The following is a 17120-nucleotide window of genomic DNA, read 5'->3' on the forward strand; positions in this document are numbered from 1 at the left end:
GACTAAAGCCATTCGACTAAAGAGACAAAAGGAACCCACAAAATTCTTCTTACTTTTCTTAGTTCCTGCCACACATAAACTCTATAAATACCTGCAATATATTGCATTAACATGCATCACAAAACAAATTAAATATTCTTAAGAGTTTTTCAAGTATTCATTCATGGCTTTTAAGATTTTTCCTCTCATCTCCTTTCTCTTCCTCATTTTCATACTACTTGCTCCTAGTGGCCATGCCAAGAGGAGCATCCCAAGTGGCAAAAAAACCTCAGCTTTTGATTTCATCAAGAAATTAAAAGGTTGTCACAAGGGAAACACTACTAAAGGGATCCATGAGCTCAAAGCCTACCTCGAGAAATTCGGTTATCTCAGATATCCAAACAAAACACAAGCCACTGATGATGATTTCGATGATATCCTCGAATCAGCCATCAAAACCTACCAAGAAAACTACCACATCAAACCCTCAGGGGTCATGGACGATGAGACGATATCAAAAATGACGACCCCACGATGCGGGGTGCCTGACATCGTCAACGGCACTAACTACATGCAACCTCGAAACAGAAACCATAAGTCTGGCTCGAGCGGCGTCCACGTGGTGTCCCACTACAGTTTCTTTGAAGGAGAGCCTAAATGGCCGCCTTCCAAAACCCATTTGACCTACAGGTTCTTGCCCAATGTTCCCGCCGTCGCCATGGACCCCGTGGCACGTGCCTTTCAGAAGTGGCAATCCTCCACACACTTCACCTTCGCACGTGCCCAAACCGACCAAAATTCGGATTTGGTTATAGGGTTCTACCGCGGGGACCATGGTGATATAGACCCTTTTGATGGCCCCGGCGGAACCCTAGCTCACGCATTCGCACCAACTAATGGAAGGTTCCATTATGACGCCGACGAGCAATGGTCCATTGGGTCGGTCGCGGATGCTTTCGATTATGAAACCGTCGCGCTTCACGAAATCGGGCACCTTTTAGGGCTCCGACATAGCTCGGTTGAGGCGGCAATCATGTATTCTGAGATCTCAGCCGGACAGACTAAAAATTTGCATGAAGATGATATTGCAGGAATAAGAGATTTATACAATCTCTAAAATTAATATTAATTAGATTTAAAGGTGTGTGTTTATTTGCATGTGAAAATAATTTCGACTATCTAAGGTTCGTCGTTGGTTTTTATGTTTTGTCGTAATTTGTAAGGTGTATGGATTTATTTGGACATTGAAGTCCACAAGATGAAATGAAGTCTTTTTGTTTTCTTTAAATACGTATAATTTTTGCATGAAATAAAGCCTTTAATTAATTGACCAGCCCATCACATTGTTGTTCATGTGTAATGTAATTTATGTATATATAAGAACTATGAAATTAAACTTAACTCCAAATTTTTTACTTCGGTTTAATTTCCTGTTAATTAAAAATGTACTATATATATATATATGTCCAATAATGTAATCAGTTTTTATTAGAAGATCTTGATATATAGTTCTTACTGCGACCCGAATTGAAAAATAGATAGAACAAAAGTTGACTCGAAATGGAATGGATTAGCCTAATCGAGCATTTGGTTTGGTGGATGTGATATATAAGATTGATAACATTGGTAGCTAGAATTGTAGGGCAATTAAATAATTCACTCAACTTTGCGGTGATAAATAGTCACTTAATTGAATGATTAGAGTGCAAGCCACGCGTCGAATCATACAAACCAAACACTTGATTAAGTTGAATTATTTTTTCAATCATGTCTTATTACTCAAAACAGACGTCTGCATTTATTTTTTGGATAATTAATCATGTTCAATTTCTATAATTAATAGTTTCTTTGGGGGACATATAAACAGTGACTTTCTTAATTTGTAAATGTTTGAGTTTCTATATATAAATTTCTTCCTACATCATTCTCCATCAAATTTCTTCGACGAGTGACTTATATTTTTCCAGTGTGATGACCGTAGGAAGTCCATTTTCCACACTCAATAAAATTAACTTAATTGGAATTTGGAATATTCCAACGACTTGGTAGTTGAATTAGGCAAAATAAAATTAAAACTTTTAATTCTGAAAGACCCTTGGTGTAATAATTTTCAATATATAAAGACTTCATCAATTGTGGCTGATCTTCATCAGAAATAGTCTTCGTTTGCTTTTGTTTCTCGATGCGATATAAGAGCATCCATAATGCTTGCACCCGGAGTGGGTGCAATAGACATGGTCCCATTTCTATTGCACCCACTCCAACAATGGAATTGCACCCGCCCGGGTGCAATAGATTTTAATTTCATTTTCTCTTTACTTTTATTCTTTTTTCAATTTAAATTAAACAACTTCAATTTTAACAACATAAAATTCATTCAACTAAAAATCCAAACATTACAAATAAAAATAAAAAAACAACAAATATTTAAAACATCCAATTTTCGAAAAATTTAAAGCCGTCGAACTACGGGTCAACCGGACCAAAGCGTGCCCATATATGCTCAACCAAATCGTCGCGGAGGCGAGCATGCAATCGTGCATCCTTCAAGCTTGCATTCCGTGCCAAATAGGCGGCGAACTCCGGTGGTGCTCCGGAATTGAATTATGTTTGAGGAGTAGAACTTGGTCCCTCGCCGTCGTCACCGTCAAAATTACTTGCATTTCCGCCTTCTTCCTCAATGATCATGTTGTGCAATATGATGCATGCAAACATGATCGAACTCATTTGCTCCGCCTTCCACAAATGCGACGGTCCTTTAATTATACCCCACCGAGCCTGAAGAACACCGAAAGCTCGTTCCACATCCTTCCTTGCAGCTTCTTGCATCACCTTGAACCTCCGCTTCTTCTCATCGTTCGGAAACTGGAAGCTCTTCACGTACACCGGCCAGTCCGGATAGATGCCGTCTGTTAAGTAGTATCCTCGAGTGTGGTGAGAATTGTTGGCGAGGAAGTGCACAACCACTTCATGCCCCGCTAAAACATCGTTGAATAGCGTGGACTGGTGAAGCACGTTGATGTCGTTGTTGGACCCAGCAACTCCAAAGAATGCATGCCAGATCCACAAATCTTGTGAAGCAACGGCCTCTAATATAATTGTTGGCTCGCCTTGATCCCCTCGAGTGTAGGCGCCGTGCCAAGCCACAGGGCAATTCTTCCATCCCCAATGCATGCAGTCTAGGCTCCCCAACATTCCCGGGAACCCATGACGGGCTTCGTGCATTGCAGTGATGCGTTGCACATCGGCAGTTGTTGGCCGCCCCAAATACGTGCCGCCAAAGATACGAACGACGGCCTTGCAGAATTTCTTCAAGCATTCCAACACCGTCAACTCTCCTATATAGAGATATTCGTCACAACAATCAGCAGAAGTTCCATATGCCAATTGTCGAACAGCGGCAGTGCACTTCTGAATCGGGGAGAAGCTTAAGCGGCCAACAGCATCCGGACGTTGTTGGAAGTAAGGATCGACTTCTAGCGTATTGACAATGCGTAGAAACAACTCCCGGCTCATGTGAAATCGACGGCGAAAGAATTGTGGCCCATAAACAGGCTCGACGGCGAAATAATCGCGATGGAGGCGCTCGGCTCCACCTTCACGGTCACGACGAACCACTGCCCGCTTCTTCCTCGGGCGTGGTGGAGGTGGATCGAAACGATATGAACTTGCCACTGTCATAAAATTCACAGCACATCTCATAAAAAATAAATCGGGGGCTTGAGTAGGATCGGGAAGAGGAGGAAGTTATGCGGGATCAACATGAACTTCTTCGTCGGATGAAGAATTTGAGGAAGAATTATTGTTGGAAGAATTGGTGGATGAAGACATTTTTTTTAAGAATTGAAGAGAAAATGAGTAGTTGATGTAGTGTTTGTGATTGGGGAAGAGAATATATATAGGTGAAAAAGGGAAAAAAAAAAAAAAAAAAAACAAAAATATGGCCGAGAAGACCGTTGGCTTCAAAGTTTAAATTTTTTATTTATTTTTTATTTCGGAAATGGGGCGCGTGTAAAACACGCCCCTCCTTCGCTCCCACTATTGTCGAGTGCATTCGAACGCCCCCCTCCCTTCGCTCCCGGGTGCGGCAACGGCGCTGGGTGCGATAGGCCGGGTTCGATCCGGCCATCGCACCCAGCGATGCTGATGCTCTAACTACAACAATTGTAATGGTTTAATTACCAAATTTAAGTCCGATCGATGTAATCTAATTAGAGAAATTTATTAGTTAATTAATGGTAAATACTGTTACAATTATTTTTAATAAAAATCAGTGTTGTTAATTTGTAAAGCCATCACGACATCATCATTTTTAAAACAATCATCCTTTATTTTCCTTTACTTATAATCAATAATCAATTCATTAATTATTTGAAGTTAGTTATTTTTCACAATTCCCAATTTCAAACCTATAATACATGGGAAAAAAAAAATCCAAGTCAAAGTCATTCAAGTAAAGGAAAAAGGAACCCACAAAATTAATGGCCTTTACGATATGGGAATAATTAATTTGTGGTAGATGACCTAGCTGGTCTTTACGTTTAATATTTTAGACAACCAATTCCAAGTCAAAGTCATTCAAGTAAAGGAAAAAGGAACCCACAATTTTTTTTTTTTGCCAAATATAAAGTCTATAAATACCTGTAATATATAGCATTAACATGCATGCACCACAAAACAAATTAAATATTCTTAAAGAGTTTTTCAAGTAGTCATTCATGGCTTTGTGAAATCAAACCCCCTATTTTTTTGAGAATAAAGAATCACAGTCTCTTCTTCCTCTCATATTCTGCTTTCCTCTGCAACTCCGAAGCAATAATACAACCCATGGCAGCAGCTTATGCAGCTCTTGTTTCTGCTATGCATATCATAAACAACCTTCACCATCATCCTCGCCCTCCTATTTCTCTCCACATTAAACAAGTTGAGTCTCTCACTCAAAAGATTCATTTCCTGCTTGAATTTCTCCAAGGCTATAACCCCCATCGTGCCTACTCCAAAGAAGCGGATCCATTGGAGTCTATCATTGCAGATGCAGCTTATGCAGCCGAATACGCCATCGAATCTCATATTTTGGATCAGTTCACAAATAATGGAGAAAATATGATGAGTTATGATGGCCTTTATGAAGCTCTGGAGAAGGTGATAAAAGGCATGGCTTCTGTCGAAGAGGAGGCCAAGCAAATTCAAGGGAGAGTTGGAGTCCAACATCAACATCAGCTGCCTCCTGATTCCTCGAGATCTTCTTCGATTCCGCAGCAGAGTAGCATGGTGGGTGCTGATGATCTCAAGCGTCAAATGATGGATAAGCTCACTTCTCATTGCCATGATCTACAAATCATTCCCATTGTAGGGATGGGCGGCTCGGGTAAGACCACTCTTGCTAGAAATATTTATGAGGAATTTGAGCTACCATTTCTCAAGAAGCATTTTCATATTCGTGCTTGGGCTACCATCTCTCAAGAATATACCATTAGAGAAATTTTTGCAGCTGTTCTTCGTCAGCTAAATATAGGAGTTGATGACAATTTGAGTGAGTGTGAATTAGGAGAAAAATTGTATCAACATCTTTATCATAGAAGATACCTAATTATAATGGATGATATGTGGAGCATTGATGCATGGGATAGAGTTAGAAATTATTTTCCAAATGAAAAAAATGGTAGCAGAATAGTGGTAACAACTAGGCTATCAGATTTGGCTTCTACATTACCTAACTCTGATATCATTGGGATGAAACTTTTGGATGAGGCTGATAGTTGGGTGCTTCTCTCCAAAACTGTGTTTGGGAAAGAAGGTTGGCCTCTTGAATTGGAGGAAATTGGAAAAGAGATTGGAAAAAGCTGCAAAGGACTTCCATTGTCAATTGTTGTGATTGGAGGTCTTTTGGCCAAGTCCAAACATGAAAGAGAGTGTTGGGAAGAGATAGGGGAAAACTTGAATGCAAGTGTTAATTTAGAGGATGATGAACGTTGCTTGAAAATACTATACATGAGTTACAAGCAATTGCCAATACATTTGAAACCGTGTTTTCTCTATATGGGAGTTTTTCCCGAAGATAAGGAGATTAGTACGTCAGATGAGCTCACTAGATATTGGATTGCGGAAGGATTTGTGAAAGCAGTAAGTGAGAAAAGCTTGGAAGAGATAGCAAAAGAGTATTTAAAAGACCTTATTAGTAGAAATCTTGTTTTAAGGAGTACTGTAACTAGAGGAAAGAAGTGTTGCAAAATTCATGACTTGTTGAGAGACTTGTGCTTGAGAGAAGCTGAAAAAGAAAGGTTTTATAATTCGACATCGGGTATTGTAGGCATAAGCGCCTTGTCGCCAATGTCACAAGGTCGTTCTTTGACGTGGAATGTTCGAAGAAAACCATCACCTCTCAATATGAGCTTGTTAAGGATAGTGAAATCAACTAGATTCCACTATGTGCTCCAGAGAGATTTATTTGGACACATGGATCAATTAGTTAACTCACGGTTCCTTGTAGTAGGTCCTCCAAGTAGACTAAGAGAGGGGAATATTCCTCGTTCCATATGGCGATTTTGGAATCTACAAACACTAATTGTTCACAACATCAGAGAAGTTACTGCGCCAACTGATTTTTGGTACATGCCTCACATCAGGCATGTTAATTTCAACAACGGCCTTCGTCTCCCAGATCCTCCTAACGACCAAGATGACATTGTTTTGGGAAATCTGCAAAGGCTGGGGACAGTATTCGATTTCAAGTGGAGCAAACAAGTGGTCAAAAAAATTCCCAATATAAAAAAATTGGTTTTTTGTAATACAGGAGAGCATGATGATGATGATGAGATGAGCAATCTCGATTGTCTAACTAAACTTGAGTCCTTGGAATGCATCATTTCTCCAAGAAGTGCAATCAACTTTCCCCATTCGCTCAAGAGATTGGTTCTTCGCACCGACTCATTGAGTTATTGTTGGGAAGACATATTGGATAAGGTAGGTGTGTTGCCCCATCTTCAGAAGCTCACACTCGGGTTGGGGATCAGATTCAACGAAGGGAAGTGGGAAACAACTGAAGGCCAATTTCGCAGCCTCAAATTCTTGTCTCTTAAGTATTGTGATAATCTAGAAATCTGGAAAATTGAAAGCTCCCACTTTCCATGCCTTGAGCGCCTTCATCTTGATGGACTATATAACTTGCAGGAAATCCCTTTAGATTTCGCAGAAATACCCACACTTAGAGAAATTGCTGTGAGCGGTTGCACCGATTCTGCAGTGGTTTCTGCAAAAAGAATATCAGAGGAACACGAGGACTATTACGGGGAAGGAGCCCTTCAAGTTCTCGTTTACCTCAATGATGACGAAGAAGGACTGCTGGAGAGCTTTGTGTTGAAAGTTAATGAGAATACTACTACTAAGGTACATAAAAGAGAGATGGCCATGCACACAGCCTGCACCTCTTGTTTCACTCTTCCAAATAGAATTACCCATCATTGAGGTATCAAAATTGTAGAAAGCTCAAATTGAAGACTATATTAAATTAGCATTTTTATCCCGTTCAATGCACATAAAATATTTTAATTTTTTTACATTTGTATAAAATTGATACCAACTCAATTATTATATTTATAAATATAATAAAATAATTAATTTTAATTGAATATATTTGAGTTGCATATTGAAAAAACATCACAATAATAAAAATTAATATTATGAAAATGAAAAAAAGAATTAAAAAGGCACAAGAGAGGAGGGATAATTTTTTTAATTTTAATCTTTAAATAAATATAATTTTTACATTTTAAATCAAATATTTACATTAAATATATCAAATTAAAGCTCTTATTGTGATCTCTAATGGGTGCACGGCCTTACTAATGGTTAAAGTGCTTGGCCTTATGGGGCAGAAGGTGAAGTGTATGTGGGTAATTCTATTCAGTGCACGCGCCTCACTATTCACGCCTTCGCACCCGACACGGCCGTTCACGCCACAGGGGGGTGCGCCAGCGCGCCGCCTTGATGCGGCCAACGCACCACTCATTGTAGATGCTTTTTTTTTTTGAATACTCTTAGAGATATGAAAAATGAACAGGATACACACAAGCAGGCCAATATAATTTCCTAATCAAGGAAAAGAAAAAATAAATGATGGAGCTGGGCCTTACTTTTGTATTGGGCCAAATTTTATGAAGAAGCCCAATTGGTCTATGTTAATCATAGGAGTATGTTGGTTGATAAATGCTTCAAATATTTTATTAATGACAATTAATCAATTCTTTTCTTCTTTGACAACAAGAGCTCTTAGTCAGATTTACTTCATAGCTAAACCAACGACATCTTTAACAAGATTCACTTCCACTAAGGGATCTCGTAAATTTGAAATATGAAGTCATAAATTAATTAGTACATTGCCAGAATCTGAAAATTTTAAGCTATTAAAAAAAAATCATAAACTGATTACACATATATCAAAACAAAGGTTGGATATGGAAGGAAGGAGATCCCCGGTGCAAGTTAGGGCAAGGTATTGTAGATAAACTAGTTTCGAAATCTCAGTTGGGATATGGTAAAATCGGACTTTACCAACATCTAATACTCTTAGCAACTTGAAACCCATGACATGTATTGGGATTGGATATTGGTGATAAGGACCAAAACAAAGGAGAGCACGGGCAGTGGATGCACAATCACTTTTTATTGAATCATACACTTCTTTGAAGGCAAACAAAGTGTGGCAATGGGCACACAACCGACGTTGGTCTTCTGTAACTTCATCACAACTTTGTAACACATGCTGAAACTTGATCTTACTCGCTTCTACCTTACACAAATGCTGCCAGCAGGAATGCACACGATACCTTTTAGCTGATAACCAAGAATCTGATCCGTCAAGAACAAGATGATACCACAAAGAAAGATTTTCCGAGCATGTCTCGGAAAAATCTTCAAAACTTTCTTCTTCAATCGGTTCAAGAAACCCCTCAGCACTCAACAAATTATTGATCAGGATTGGACGTATATCAATATATGGAGGGAAAGCTCCCATGTAGAGGAAGAACATTTTTAAATGTTGGGGTAAATAGTCATAGCTTGGGAAGAGTACCTCTGATATTTGATTATATGCATCCATGAAAACCGAACTCTGTTGTTTGAGTGCCTCAGTCCAGGATTCTTGGGTCTTGTCGGCTTTTGATAGGAGCTCTGCAATCGTGACTATCATAAGAGGAAGACCTTCACATTTCTTCGCAATCTTCTCTCCCAGCTCCTCAAGTTGAGGAGGGAAACCCTCTTCACCAAACACCTTCTCACCAAGTAATTCCTTACTTTCTTCCTCGTTCAACAAGCGAACTCTTTCGTACCCATCCCTCTCATATACTATTTCTTGTCTACTTGTGAGTAAGAATCGAATCCTTCCAGCAATATTCTTTTCTTGCAAGCAACTTGTTAAGCGATTTGTTACTTGTATCTCCCAAACATCATCCAACACGATGAGACATTTCTTATCTTTCAATCTTTCTTTCAAGAGTCCAACTAATTCCTCATCATCATCTCCTTGGGTAAGCATTTGGTAAGCATTGGGATCCACTTGAGCTAGAATGCATCGCAATAGTTCATCATATTCGCATTTTCTGCCCACTTTGACCCATGCTCGAAACTTAAAATGGCTCCGAATTGATGGATCTTCAAAAATATGCTTAGCAAGAGTTGTCTTTCCAATGCCAGCCATCCCAATAATTGAATAGTTGTTATTGTTATTTTCTTCAAGAAGAAAATCTCTCGCCTTTTCAAATTCATCAGATAATCCAACCATCTTTGACTTGATTCCACCAAAATCAATTCTTGAGAAAACAGGCTCGCCTTCTTCTTCAGGCAGATTATCCATTTCATTAGTGTACTCCTCCTCCATCATCTTCATCTTCTCAATGAAAGAATCAACACGGTGTTGCAGACTCTGCAGATCTACAGAGAAAGACAAGTGATCTCTCTCACTTTCGAGTTGTGGAAGAATGTGATGTAAGACGTGGGATTCGAGTAAATCTTCAAATTCCCAAACTGCCTCTTTGATTCGTTCATCCGCAGCATTCACCTTCGTCCTGATCTTGCTGCAGCTTGTGTCATCCAATTTTAGCAGAACTTTCTGCAATTGATCCATCTCTTCGTAGGCGGTTAGTAAGATTTGCAGAGAGGGGGAAACAAGGGAAATGCGAGACGATTGCAGAATACGCTGAATCGTAATCTTCAGAGAAGTCGCTGCACCATAAGCCGCCATAGCGAAATTCTCAAGGTCGATTATCTGAGAATACGATTATGGGCTGCAATTGTTGAAAATGAAATTGTTTCCACAAATTAGCTCTGCAATTTTCCTCCAATATGAATCTTAAAATGAACTAAAATCAGCTGCAATATGAAGCTTAAAATGAACTCTAAATTGAACTAAAATCAGCTGCAATATGAATCTTAAAATGAACTAAAAAAATCAGCTGCAATATGAAGATTAAAATGAAAAAAATTCGGTGCCAGAAATCGCCTAATAAAGAAACGGAGAAGCAGCAGGAATTTTAATTACCAAATTTAGATCTCAACTGTACCTCTATGAGAGGAGATTGGAGCGAGTCGGCGCGGCAGCAGCTGGGTTTTGTTCGGTGGTGACGAGGTTGTCGGAATAAGATGAATGAAGAAGGGAATATGCGGCGCTGCGGCTGCGGGTGAAAACTAGAGAGAAAGAACTAAGTGGGTTGGGCCTCATTACTTTTAACTGAGTTGGGCTTATTATACTTAATTATTGGGCTTCCAACTAAATATTCTACTTAGAAGAACTTGGGTTAAAGAACTAAGCTGCCTAATCTATAATTTACTACTCAAAAGAGCAAAATTTAAGCTTATAATTTGATTACAGAACCGATCACCTACCCACCGTGGGCATGCATAACGTGCCCACCATGATGTGGCAATTGTAATTATAGTAAGATAATTTTAATTAGAGTAAGATTTATTAGTTATCTTTCCTAATTAAAATTGTCACATCAATGGTGGGCACATTATGCTTGCCCACGGTGGGTAGGTGATCGGTTCTGAATTTGATTAATAATTGATTGTCTAATTAATTAGGAAAGAGAATTAATATATACTCTAATTAAAATTATTTTACTCTAATTAAAATTGTCACATTAGTGATAAACACATTATATTTGCCCACGGTGGGTAGGTGATCGTTTCTTAACTAAATAGACCAAGTCCGTAAACTGAAGCAAGGGAAATAAATAAATGAAAGACATATAATAATTTAAATAATAAGTAATTAAAATAAACTACTTAAATAGAACATTCCTACATCATTTTCCATCAAATTTCTTCGAATGTACATTTTTCCAGTGTCGTGTAGGAAGTCTAAGGAAATTAAAAAGGCAAACATACATACGTTTCTTGATCCATTTTCCACGCTCAATAAAATTAATTTTAATTGGAATTTGGAATATTTAACGCTGTATCCTCCAACGACTTGGTAGTTGAATTAGGCAAGTTATTAATTTGTAAGTAAAATTTAAACTTTTAATAAAAATCAGTGTTTGTAAACCCAACACGACGTCATCATTTTAAAACAATCAACCTTTATTTTGCTTAATGGTATGTTATATTTAATTCATTAATGATTTGGTGATTATTTTTCACAATTCTCATTTTGAAACCTATAATATATAATTGTTTAGAACGATTATTTGTGGTATTTAATATATGTATTAATTGTTTAATTAATATTTTTCACACTCAATTCCAAGTCAATTAAAGACTAAAGCCATTCGACTAAAGAGACAAAAGGAACCCACAAAATTCTTCTTACTTTTCTTTGTTCCTGCCACACATAAACTCTATAAATACCTGCAATATATTGCATTAACATGCATCACAAAACAAATTAAATATTCTTAAGAGTTTTTCAAGTATTCATTCATGGCTTTTAAGATTTTTCCTCTCATCTCCTTTCTCTTCCTCATTTTCATACTACTTGCTCCTAGTGGCCATGCCAAGAGGAGCATCCCAAGTGGCAAAAAAACCTTTTTTGCCTCAGCTTTTGAATATTTCATCAAGAAATTAAAAGGTTGTCACAAGGGAAACACTACTAAAGGGATCCATGAGCTCAAAGCCTACCTCGAGAAATTCGGTTATCTCAGATATCCAAACAAAACACAAGCCACTGATGATGATTTCGATGATATCCTCGAATCAGCCGTCAAAACCTACCAAGAAAACTACCACATCAAACCCTCAGGGATCGTGGACGATGAGACGATATCAAAAATGACAACCCCACGATGCGGGGTGCCTGACATCATCAACGGCACTAACTACATGCATCCTCGACACAGAAACCACAAGTCGTCTGGCTCGAGCGGCGTCCACGTGGTGTCCAACTACAGTTTCTTTGATGGAGAGCCTAAATGGCCGCCTTCCAAAACCCATCTGACCTACGGGTTCTTGCCCAACTTTCCCGCCAACGCCGTGGCCCCCGTGGCACGTGCCTTTCAGAAGTGGCAATCCTCCACACACTTCACCTTCGCACGTGCCCAAACCAACGCGGATTTGGTTATAGGGTTCTACCGCGGGGACCACGGCGATGGAGCCCCTTTTGATGGCCCCCTCGGCGATTCCATAGCTCATGCATTTGCACCACCTGATGGAAGGTTCCATTACGACGCGGACGAGACGTGGTCGATTGGGGCGGTTGCCGGTGCTTTCGACTTGGAAACCGTCGCGCTTCACGAAATCGGGCACCTTTTAGGGCTCGGACATAGCATGGATGAGGCGGCAATCATGTATGCAATGATCGGAGCCGGAGGGATTAAAAATTTGAATGCAGATGATATTCAAGGAATAAGGGATTTATACAATATCTAAAATGTGTGTGTTTATTTGCATGTTATGTTGGGATTTTTGTAATAGTATCTAAGGTTCGTCGTTGGCTTTTATGCATGTTGTCGTAAGTTGTTAGGTTAATTCTATGAAATATGAAATAAAGTCTTTTTGTTTTCTTTAACTTTCTGCATGCGCCTTCTCATTGAACGAGTTAATTAAATAATTTTTCTTGTTATTCATGTGTAATGTATTCATATATAAGAACTATGAAATTAATTAAGCTTAACTCCAAAAATTTTACTTCGGCTTTCCTGTTGAAAAATGTACGAGTTCGAAGGTTTTTTAGGACAGTAACTTAGGTTGATTTGAAAATTAGGACAAAAATTTTCGGACTTGTAAAAATAGGACACTAATTTTTTTAGAGTAAAATAGGATACTAATTAATAAATGTTGCACCCGCAGGACATTTCCGGGCCAATTCTTAGCCAATTATCGGCCGAGAAATGTTCTATTTTTACGACGCTTATTAATTAATGTCCTATTTCACTCTGAAAAAAAATTAGTGTCGTATTTTTACAAATCCGAAAGTTTTTGTCCTAATTTCCAAATCAATATAAGTTAATGTCCTAAAAAATCCTCACTGTGAGTTGGGGGATTTAGTTGCACGCACAGTGAGAATGATGAGGTATACGCTATAAGGGCTACACCTAGGAGGACTTATATGCACCTTCTCCCTCTCTTTTTTTCTATCTCAGATTTTGTTGAGCTAGGATTACGAAACCCGAGTGTTGAATTATGTTTGCAATCAAAATTGTTGTGAGCTAGATTTGTGTGAAAACATTAATCCCTTATTCAAGGATTGTAACGTTTGCGTTGGGTTGGATTGTGTTGATTAAAATTCACAAAATATCCAAAAAAATACAAATAATAATGAAATTTGAAGGACACGTGAGAAGAGTAACATATCTTAGCTATTTTATTATCAAAAAATTCAACTGCAAAATATACATAAAATAATCTCTTATATATAACTAAATAGGTCAAGTTCGTCAACTAAAACAAGAGACATAAATAAATAAAAGACATAATAATTTAAATAATAAGCAATTAAAATAAACTATTAAATAAAATATTCCTACATCATTCTCCATCAAATTTCTTCGAAATCAGCAGCAGATGACTTCTATATTTTTCCAGTGTCATTATATGAAATCTAAGGAATAAAGACAATGTCATTATATGAAATCTAAGGAATAAAGACAAACATACACACGTTTCTTGATCCATTTTTTACACACTACAAAAAAATGTGTTTCGTGATCGTAAGAATTGCAGGAGTTTCGCGTTCTCTCTAACATGAACATTAATACGTAGCGTATTAGCGACAGATTTAGAGACGGAATTATAAATGGGTCGTGCTTTACGACGGATTTTACTACAGAATTTTCATATTGTCATGCTTGAGAATTTGAGACGGATTTTGAGACAGAATTTCCATCTCTAATTTTTAACGACAGAATATTCCGTCGTACAATTTTAATTAAATGTTTTAAATTAATTAAAATTCTAACGACAGAAAAATCTGTAGTAACATATGATTTAATTTTAATTTTAGCTTTACGACAAAAAATAAAATTTAATAAATAGATAGAAAATTTAATTTTAGCTTTACGACAAAAAATTAAAAATATAGGTGATAATGAAATTTGAAGAACACATGAAAAGGGAAATATACGTACATATTATTTATCTAAATTCAACTGCAAAATATACATAAAGAAAATTTCTTATTAAATACCCACCATGGGCAAGTATAACGTGCTCACCACTTATGTGACAATTTTAATTAGGTAAGATAATTAATATATCTTACTCTAATTAAAATTATTTTACTCTAATTAAAATTGTCACATCAGTGGTAAACACATTATACTTGCCAACGGTGGATAGGTGATTGTTTCTTAACTAAATAAATCAAGTCTGTAAACTGAAGCAAGGGAAATAAATAAATGAAAGACATATACTAATTTAAATAATAAGTAATTAAAATAAACTATTAAATAGAACATTCCTACATCATTTTCCATCAAATTTCTTCGAATGTATATTTTCCCAGTGTCGTCTAGGAAGTCTAAGGAAATTAAAAAGGCAAACATACATACGTTTCTTGATCCATTTTCCACGCTCAACAAAATTAATTTTAATTGGAATTTGGAATATTTAACGCTGTATCCTCCAACGACTTGGTAGTTGAATTAGGCAAGTTATTAATTTGTAAGTAAAATTAAAACTTTTAATAAAAATCAGTGTTGTTTGTAACCCAACACGACGTCATCATTTTTAAACAATCAACCTTTATTTTGCTTAATGGTATATTATATTTAATTCATTAATGATTTGATGATTATTATTTTTCACAATTCTCATTTTGAAACCTATAATATATAATTGTTTAGAACGATTATTTGTGGTAGATGACCTAGCTAGCTGGTCTTTAATATATGTATTAATTGTTTAATATTTTCCACACTCAATTCCAAGTCAATTAAAGACTATTAATTAAGTCATTCGACTAAAGACAAAAGGAACCCACAAAATTCTTCTTACTTTTCTTTGTTCCTGCCACACATAAACTCTATAAATACCTGCAATATATTGCATTAACATGCATCACAAAACAAATTAAATATTCTTAAAGATTTTTTCAAGTACTTATTCATGGCTTTTAAGATTTTTCCTCTCATCTCCTTTCTCTTCCTCATTTTCATACTACTTGCTCCTAGTGGCCATGCCAAGAGGAGCATCCCAAGTGGCAAAAAAACCTCAGCTTTTGATTTCATCAAGAAATTAAAAGGTTGTCACAAGGGAAACACTACTAAAGGGATCCATGAGCTCAAAGCCTACCTCGAGAAATTCGGTTATCTCAGATATCCAAACAAAACACAAGCCACTGATGATGATTTCGATGATATCCTTGAATCAGCCATCAAAACCTACCAAGAAAACTACCACATCAAACCCTCAGGGATCGTGGACGATGAGACGATATCAAAAATGACAACCCCACGATGCGGGGTGCCTGACATCATCAACGGCACTAACTACATGCAACCTCGAAACAGAAACCACAAGTCTGGCTCGAGTGGCATCCACGTGGTGGCCCACTACAGTTTCTTTGATGGAGAGCCTAAATGGTCCAAAACCCATCTGACCTACAGGTTCTTGCCCAATGTTCCCGCCAACGCCGTGGCCCCCGTGGCACGTGCCTTTCAGAAGTGGCAATCCTCCACACACTTCACCTTCGCACGTGCCCAAACCAACGCGGATTTGGTTGTAGGGTTCTACCGCGGGGACCATGGCGATGGAGCCCCTTTTGATGGCGCCGTCGGCGATACCATAGCTCATGCATTTGCACCACCTGATGGAAGGTTCCATTACGACGCCGACGAGACGTGGTCGATTGGGGCGGTTGACGGTGCTTTCGACTTGGAAACCGTCGCGCTTCACGAAATCGGGCACCTTTTAGGGCTCGGACATAGCATGGATGAGGCGGCAATCATGTATGCAAGGATCGGAGCCGGAGGGATTAAAAATTTGAATGCAGATGATATTCAAGGAATAAGGGATTTATACAATATCTAAAATGTGTGTGTTTATTTGCATGTTATGTTGGGATTTTTGTAATAGTATCTAAGGTTCGTCGTTGGCTTTTATGTTGCATGTCGTGAGTTGTAAGGTTAATTATATGGAATATGAAATAAAGTCTTTTTGTTTTCTTCTAAGTTTTTGCATGCGCCTAGCTTCTCATTGAACGAGTTAATTAAATAATTTTTCTTGTTATTCATGTGTAATGTATTCATATAATATATACATGTCCAATAATGTAATCAGTTTTTGTTAGAAGATGATCTTGATACTGCGACTCGAATTGAAAAATAGATCGAAAGATATAAAGTTGACTCGAAATTGGATTAGCCCAATGAGCATTTAGTTTGGTGGATGTGATATATAAAATGGATTGAATTGTTGGGTAATTAAATAATTCATTCAACTTTGCGGTGATAAATTAATAATCACTTAATTGGATGATTGCAAGCAGAGTTATCCATCACACGTCGAATCATACGAATGAAACACTTGATTAAGTTTAATTATTTTTTTAATCATGTCTTATCACTCAAAACAAACTACTCATTTTATTTTTGGATAATTAATCATGTGCAATTTCTAATGTTTGAGTTTCTATAATTTCTTCCTACATCATAGGAAGTCTAAGGTAAAAAGACAAATTAAACATAAACACGTTTCTTGATCTATGTTCC

The 17120-nt window shown here is 37.5% G+C and overlaps 6 protein-coding genes across 8 annotated transcripts; 4 read left to right on the plus strand and 2 right to left on the minus strand.

The window, feature by feature from the left end:
• Positions 1 to 119: 119 nt before the first annotated feature.
• On the plus strand, positions 120 to 1267 carry LOC131026533 (metalloendoproteinase 3-MMP-like). The gene has a single exon (XM_057956417.1). The coding sequence runs from the start codon at positions 164 to 166 to the stop codon at positions 1094 to 1096; it is 933 nt and encodes a 310-aa protein (XP_057812400.1). The 5' UTR covers positions 120 to 163; the 3' UTR covers positions 1097 to 1267.
• A 1178-nt stretch (positions 1268 to 2445) lies between these two features.
• On the minus strand, positions 2446 to 3660 carry LOC131024711 (uncharacterized). Its single transcript, XM_057954251.1, has 2 exons — positions 2748 to 3660; positions 2446 to 2570 (listed from the first exon to the last, which is right to left on the minus strand). The coding sequence occupies exons 1-2, from the start codon at positions 3658 to 3660 to the stop codon at positions 2446 to 2448; spliced, it is 1038 nt and encodes a 345-aa protein (XP_057810234.1).
• Positions 3661 to 4806: 1146 nt separating this feature from the next.
• On the plus strand, positions 4807 to 7443 carry LOC131024712 (putative late blight resistance protein homolog R1B-16). The gene has a single exon (XM_057954252.1). The coding sequence runs from the start codon at positions 4807 to 4809 to the stop codon at positions 7441 to 7443; it is 2637 nt and encodes an 878-aa protein (XP_057810235.1).
• An 839-nt stretch (positions 7444 to 8282) lies between these two features.
• LOC131026534 (putative late blight resistance protein homolog R1B-23) lies at positions 8283 to 10691 on the minus strand. 2 transcript variants are annotated; one of them, XM_057956418.1, is made up of 2 exons: positions 10514 to 10691; positions 8283 to 10259 (listed from the first exon to the last, which is right to left on the minus strand). In XM_057956418.1, the coding sequence occupies exon 2, from the start codon at positions 10214 to 10216 to the stop codon at positions 8393 to 8395; it is 1824 nt and encodes a 607-aa protein (XP_057812401.1). In that variant the 5' UTR covers positions 10217 to 10259; positions 10514 to 10691; the 3' UTR covers positions 8283 to 8392. The 2 variants fall into 2 exon arrangements, with proteins under 2 accessions (XP_057812401.1, XP_057812403.1); XM_057956420.1 differs by having other exon boundaries at positions 10536 to 10672.
• A 1140-nt stretch (positions 10692 to 11831) lies between these two features.
• Positions 11832 to 12979, plus strand: LOC131026535 (metalloendoproteinase 5-MMP-like). 2 transcript variants are annotated; one of them, XM_057956422.1, is made up of 2 exons: positions 11832 to 12284; positions 12357 to 12979. In XM_057956422.1, the coding sequence occupies exons 1-2, from the start codon at positions 11896 to 11898 to the stop codon at positions 12838 to 12840; spliced, it is 873 nt and encodes a 290-aa protein (XP_057812405.1). In that variant the 5' UTR covers positions 11832 to 11895; the 3' UTR covers positions 12841 to 12979. The 2 variants fall into 2 exon arrangements, with proteins under 2 accessions (XP_057812405.1, XP_057812404.1); XM_057956421.1 differs by having other exon boundaries at positions 11834 to 12979.
• A 2482-nt stretch (positions 12980 to 15461) lies between these two features.
• LOC131026536 (metalloendoproteinase 3-MMP-like) lies at positions 15462 to 16580 on the plus strand. The gene has a single exon (XM_057956423.1). It carries the CDS (start codon positions 15517 to 15519, stop codon positions 16438 to 16440), a length of 924 nt encoding a protein of 307 aa, XP_057812406.1. The 5' UTR covers positions 15462 to 15516; the 3' UTR covers positions 16441 to 16580.
• Positions 16581 to 17120: the final 540 nt, after the last annotated feature.

Source organism: Salvia miltiorrhiza, chromosome 5, assembly GCF_028751815.1.
Source record: "Salvia miltiorrhiza cultivar Shanhuang (shh) chromosome 5, IMPLAD_Smil_shh, whole genome shotgun sequence".
NCBI lineage: Eukaryota > Viridiplantae > Streptophyta > Magnoliopsida > Lamiales > Lamiaceae > Salvia > Salvia miltiorrhiza.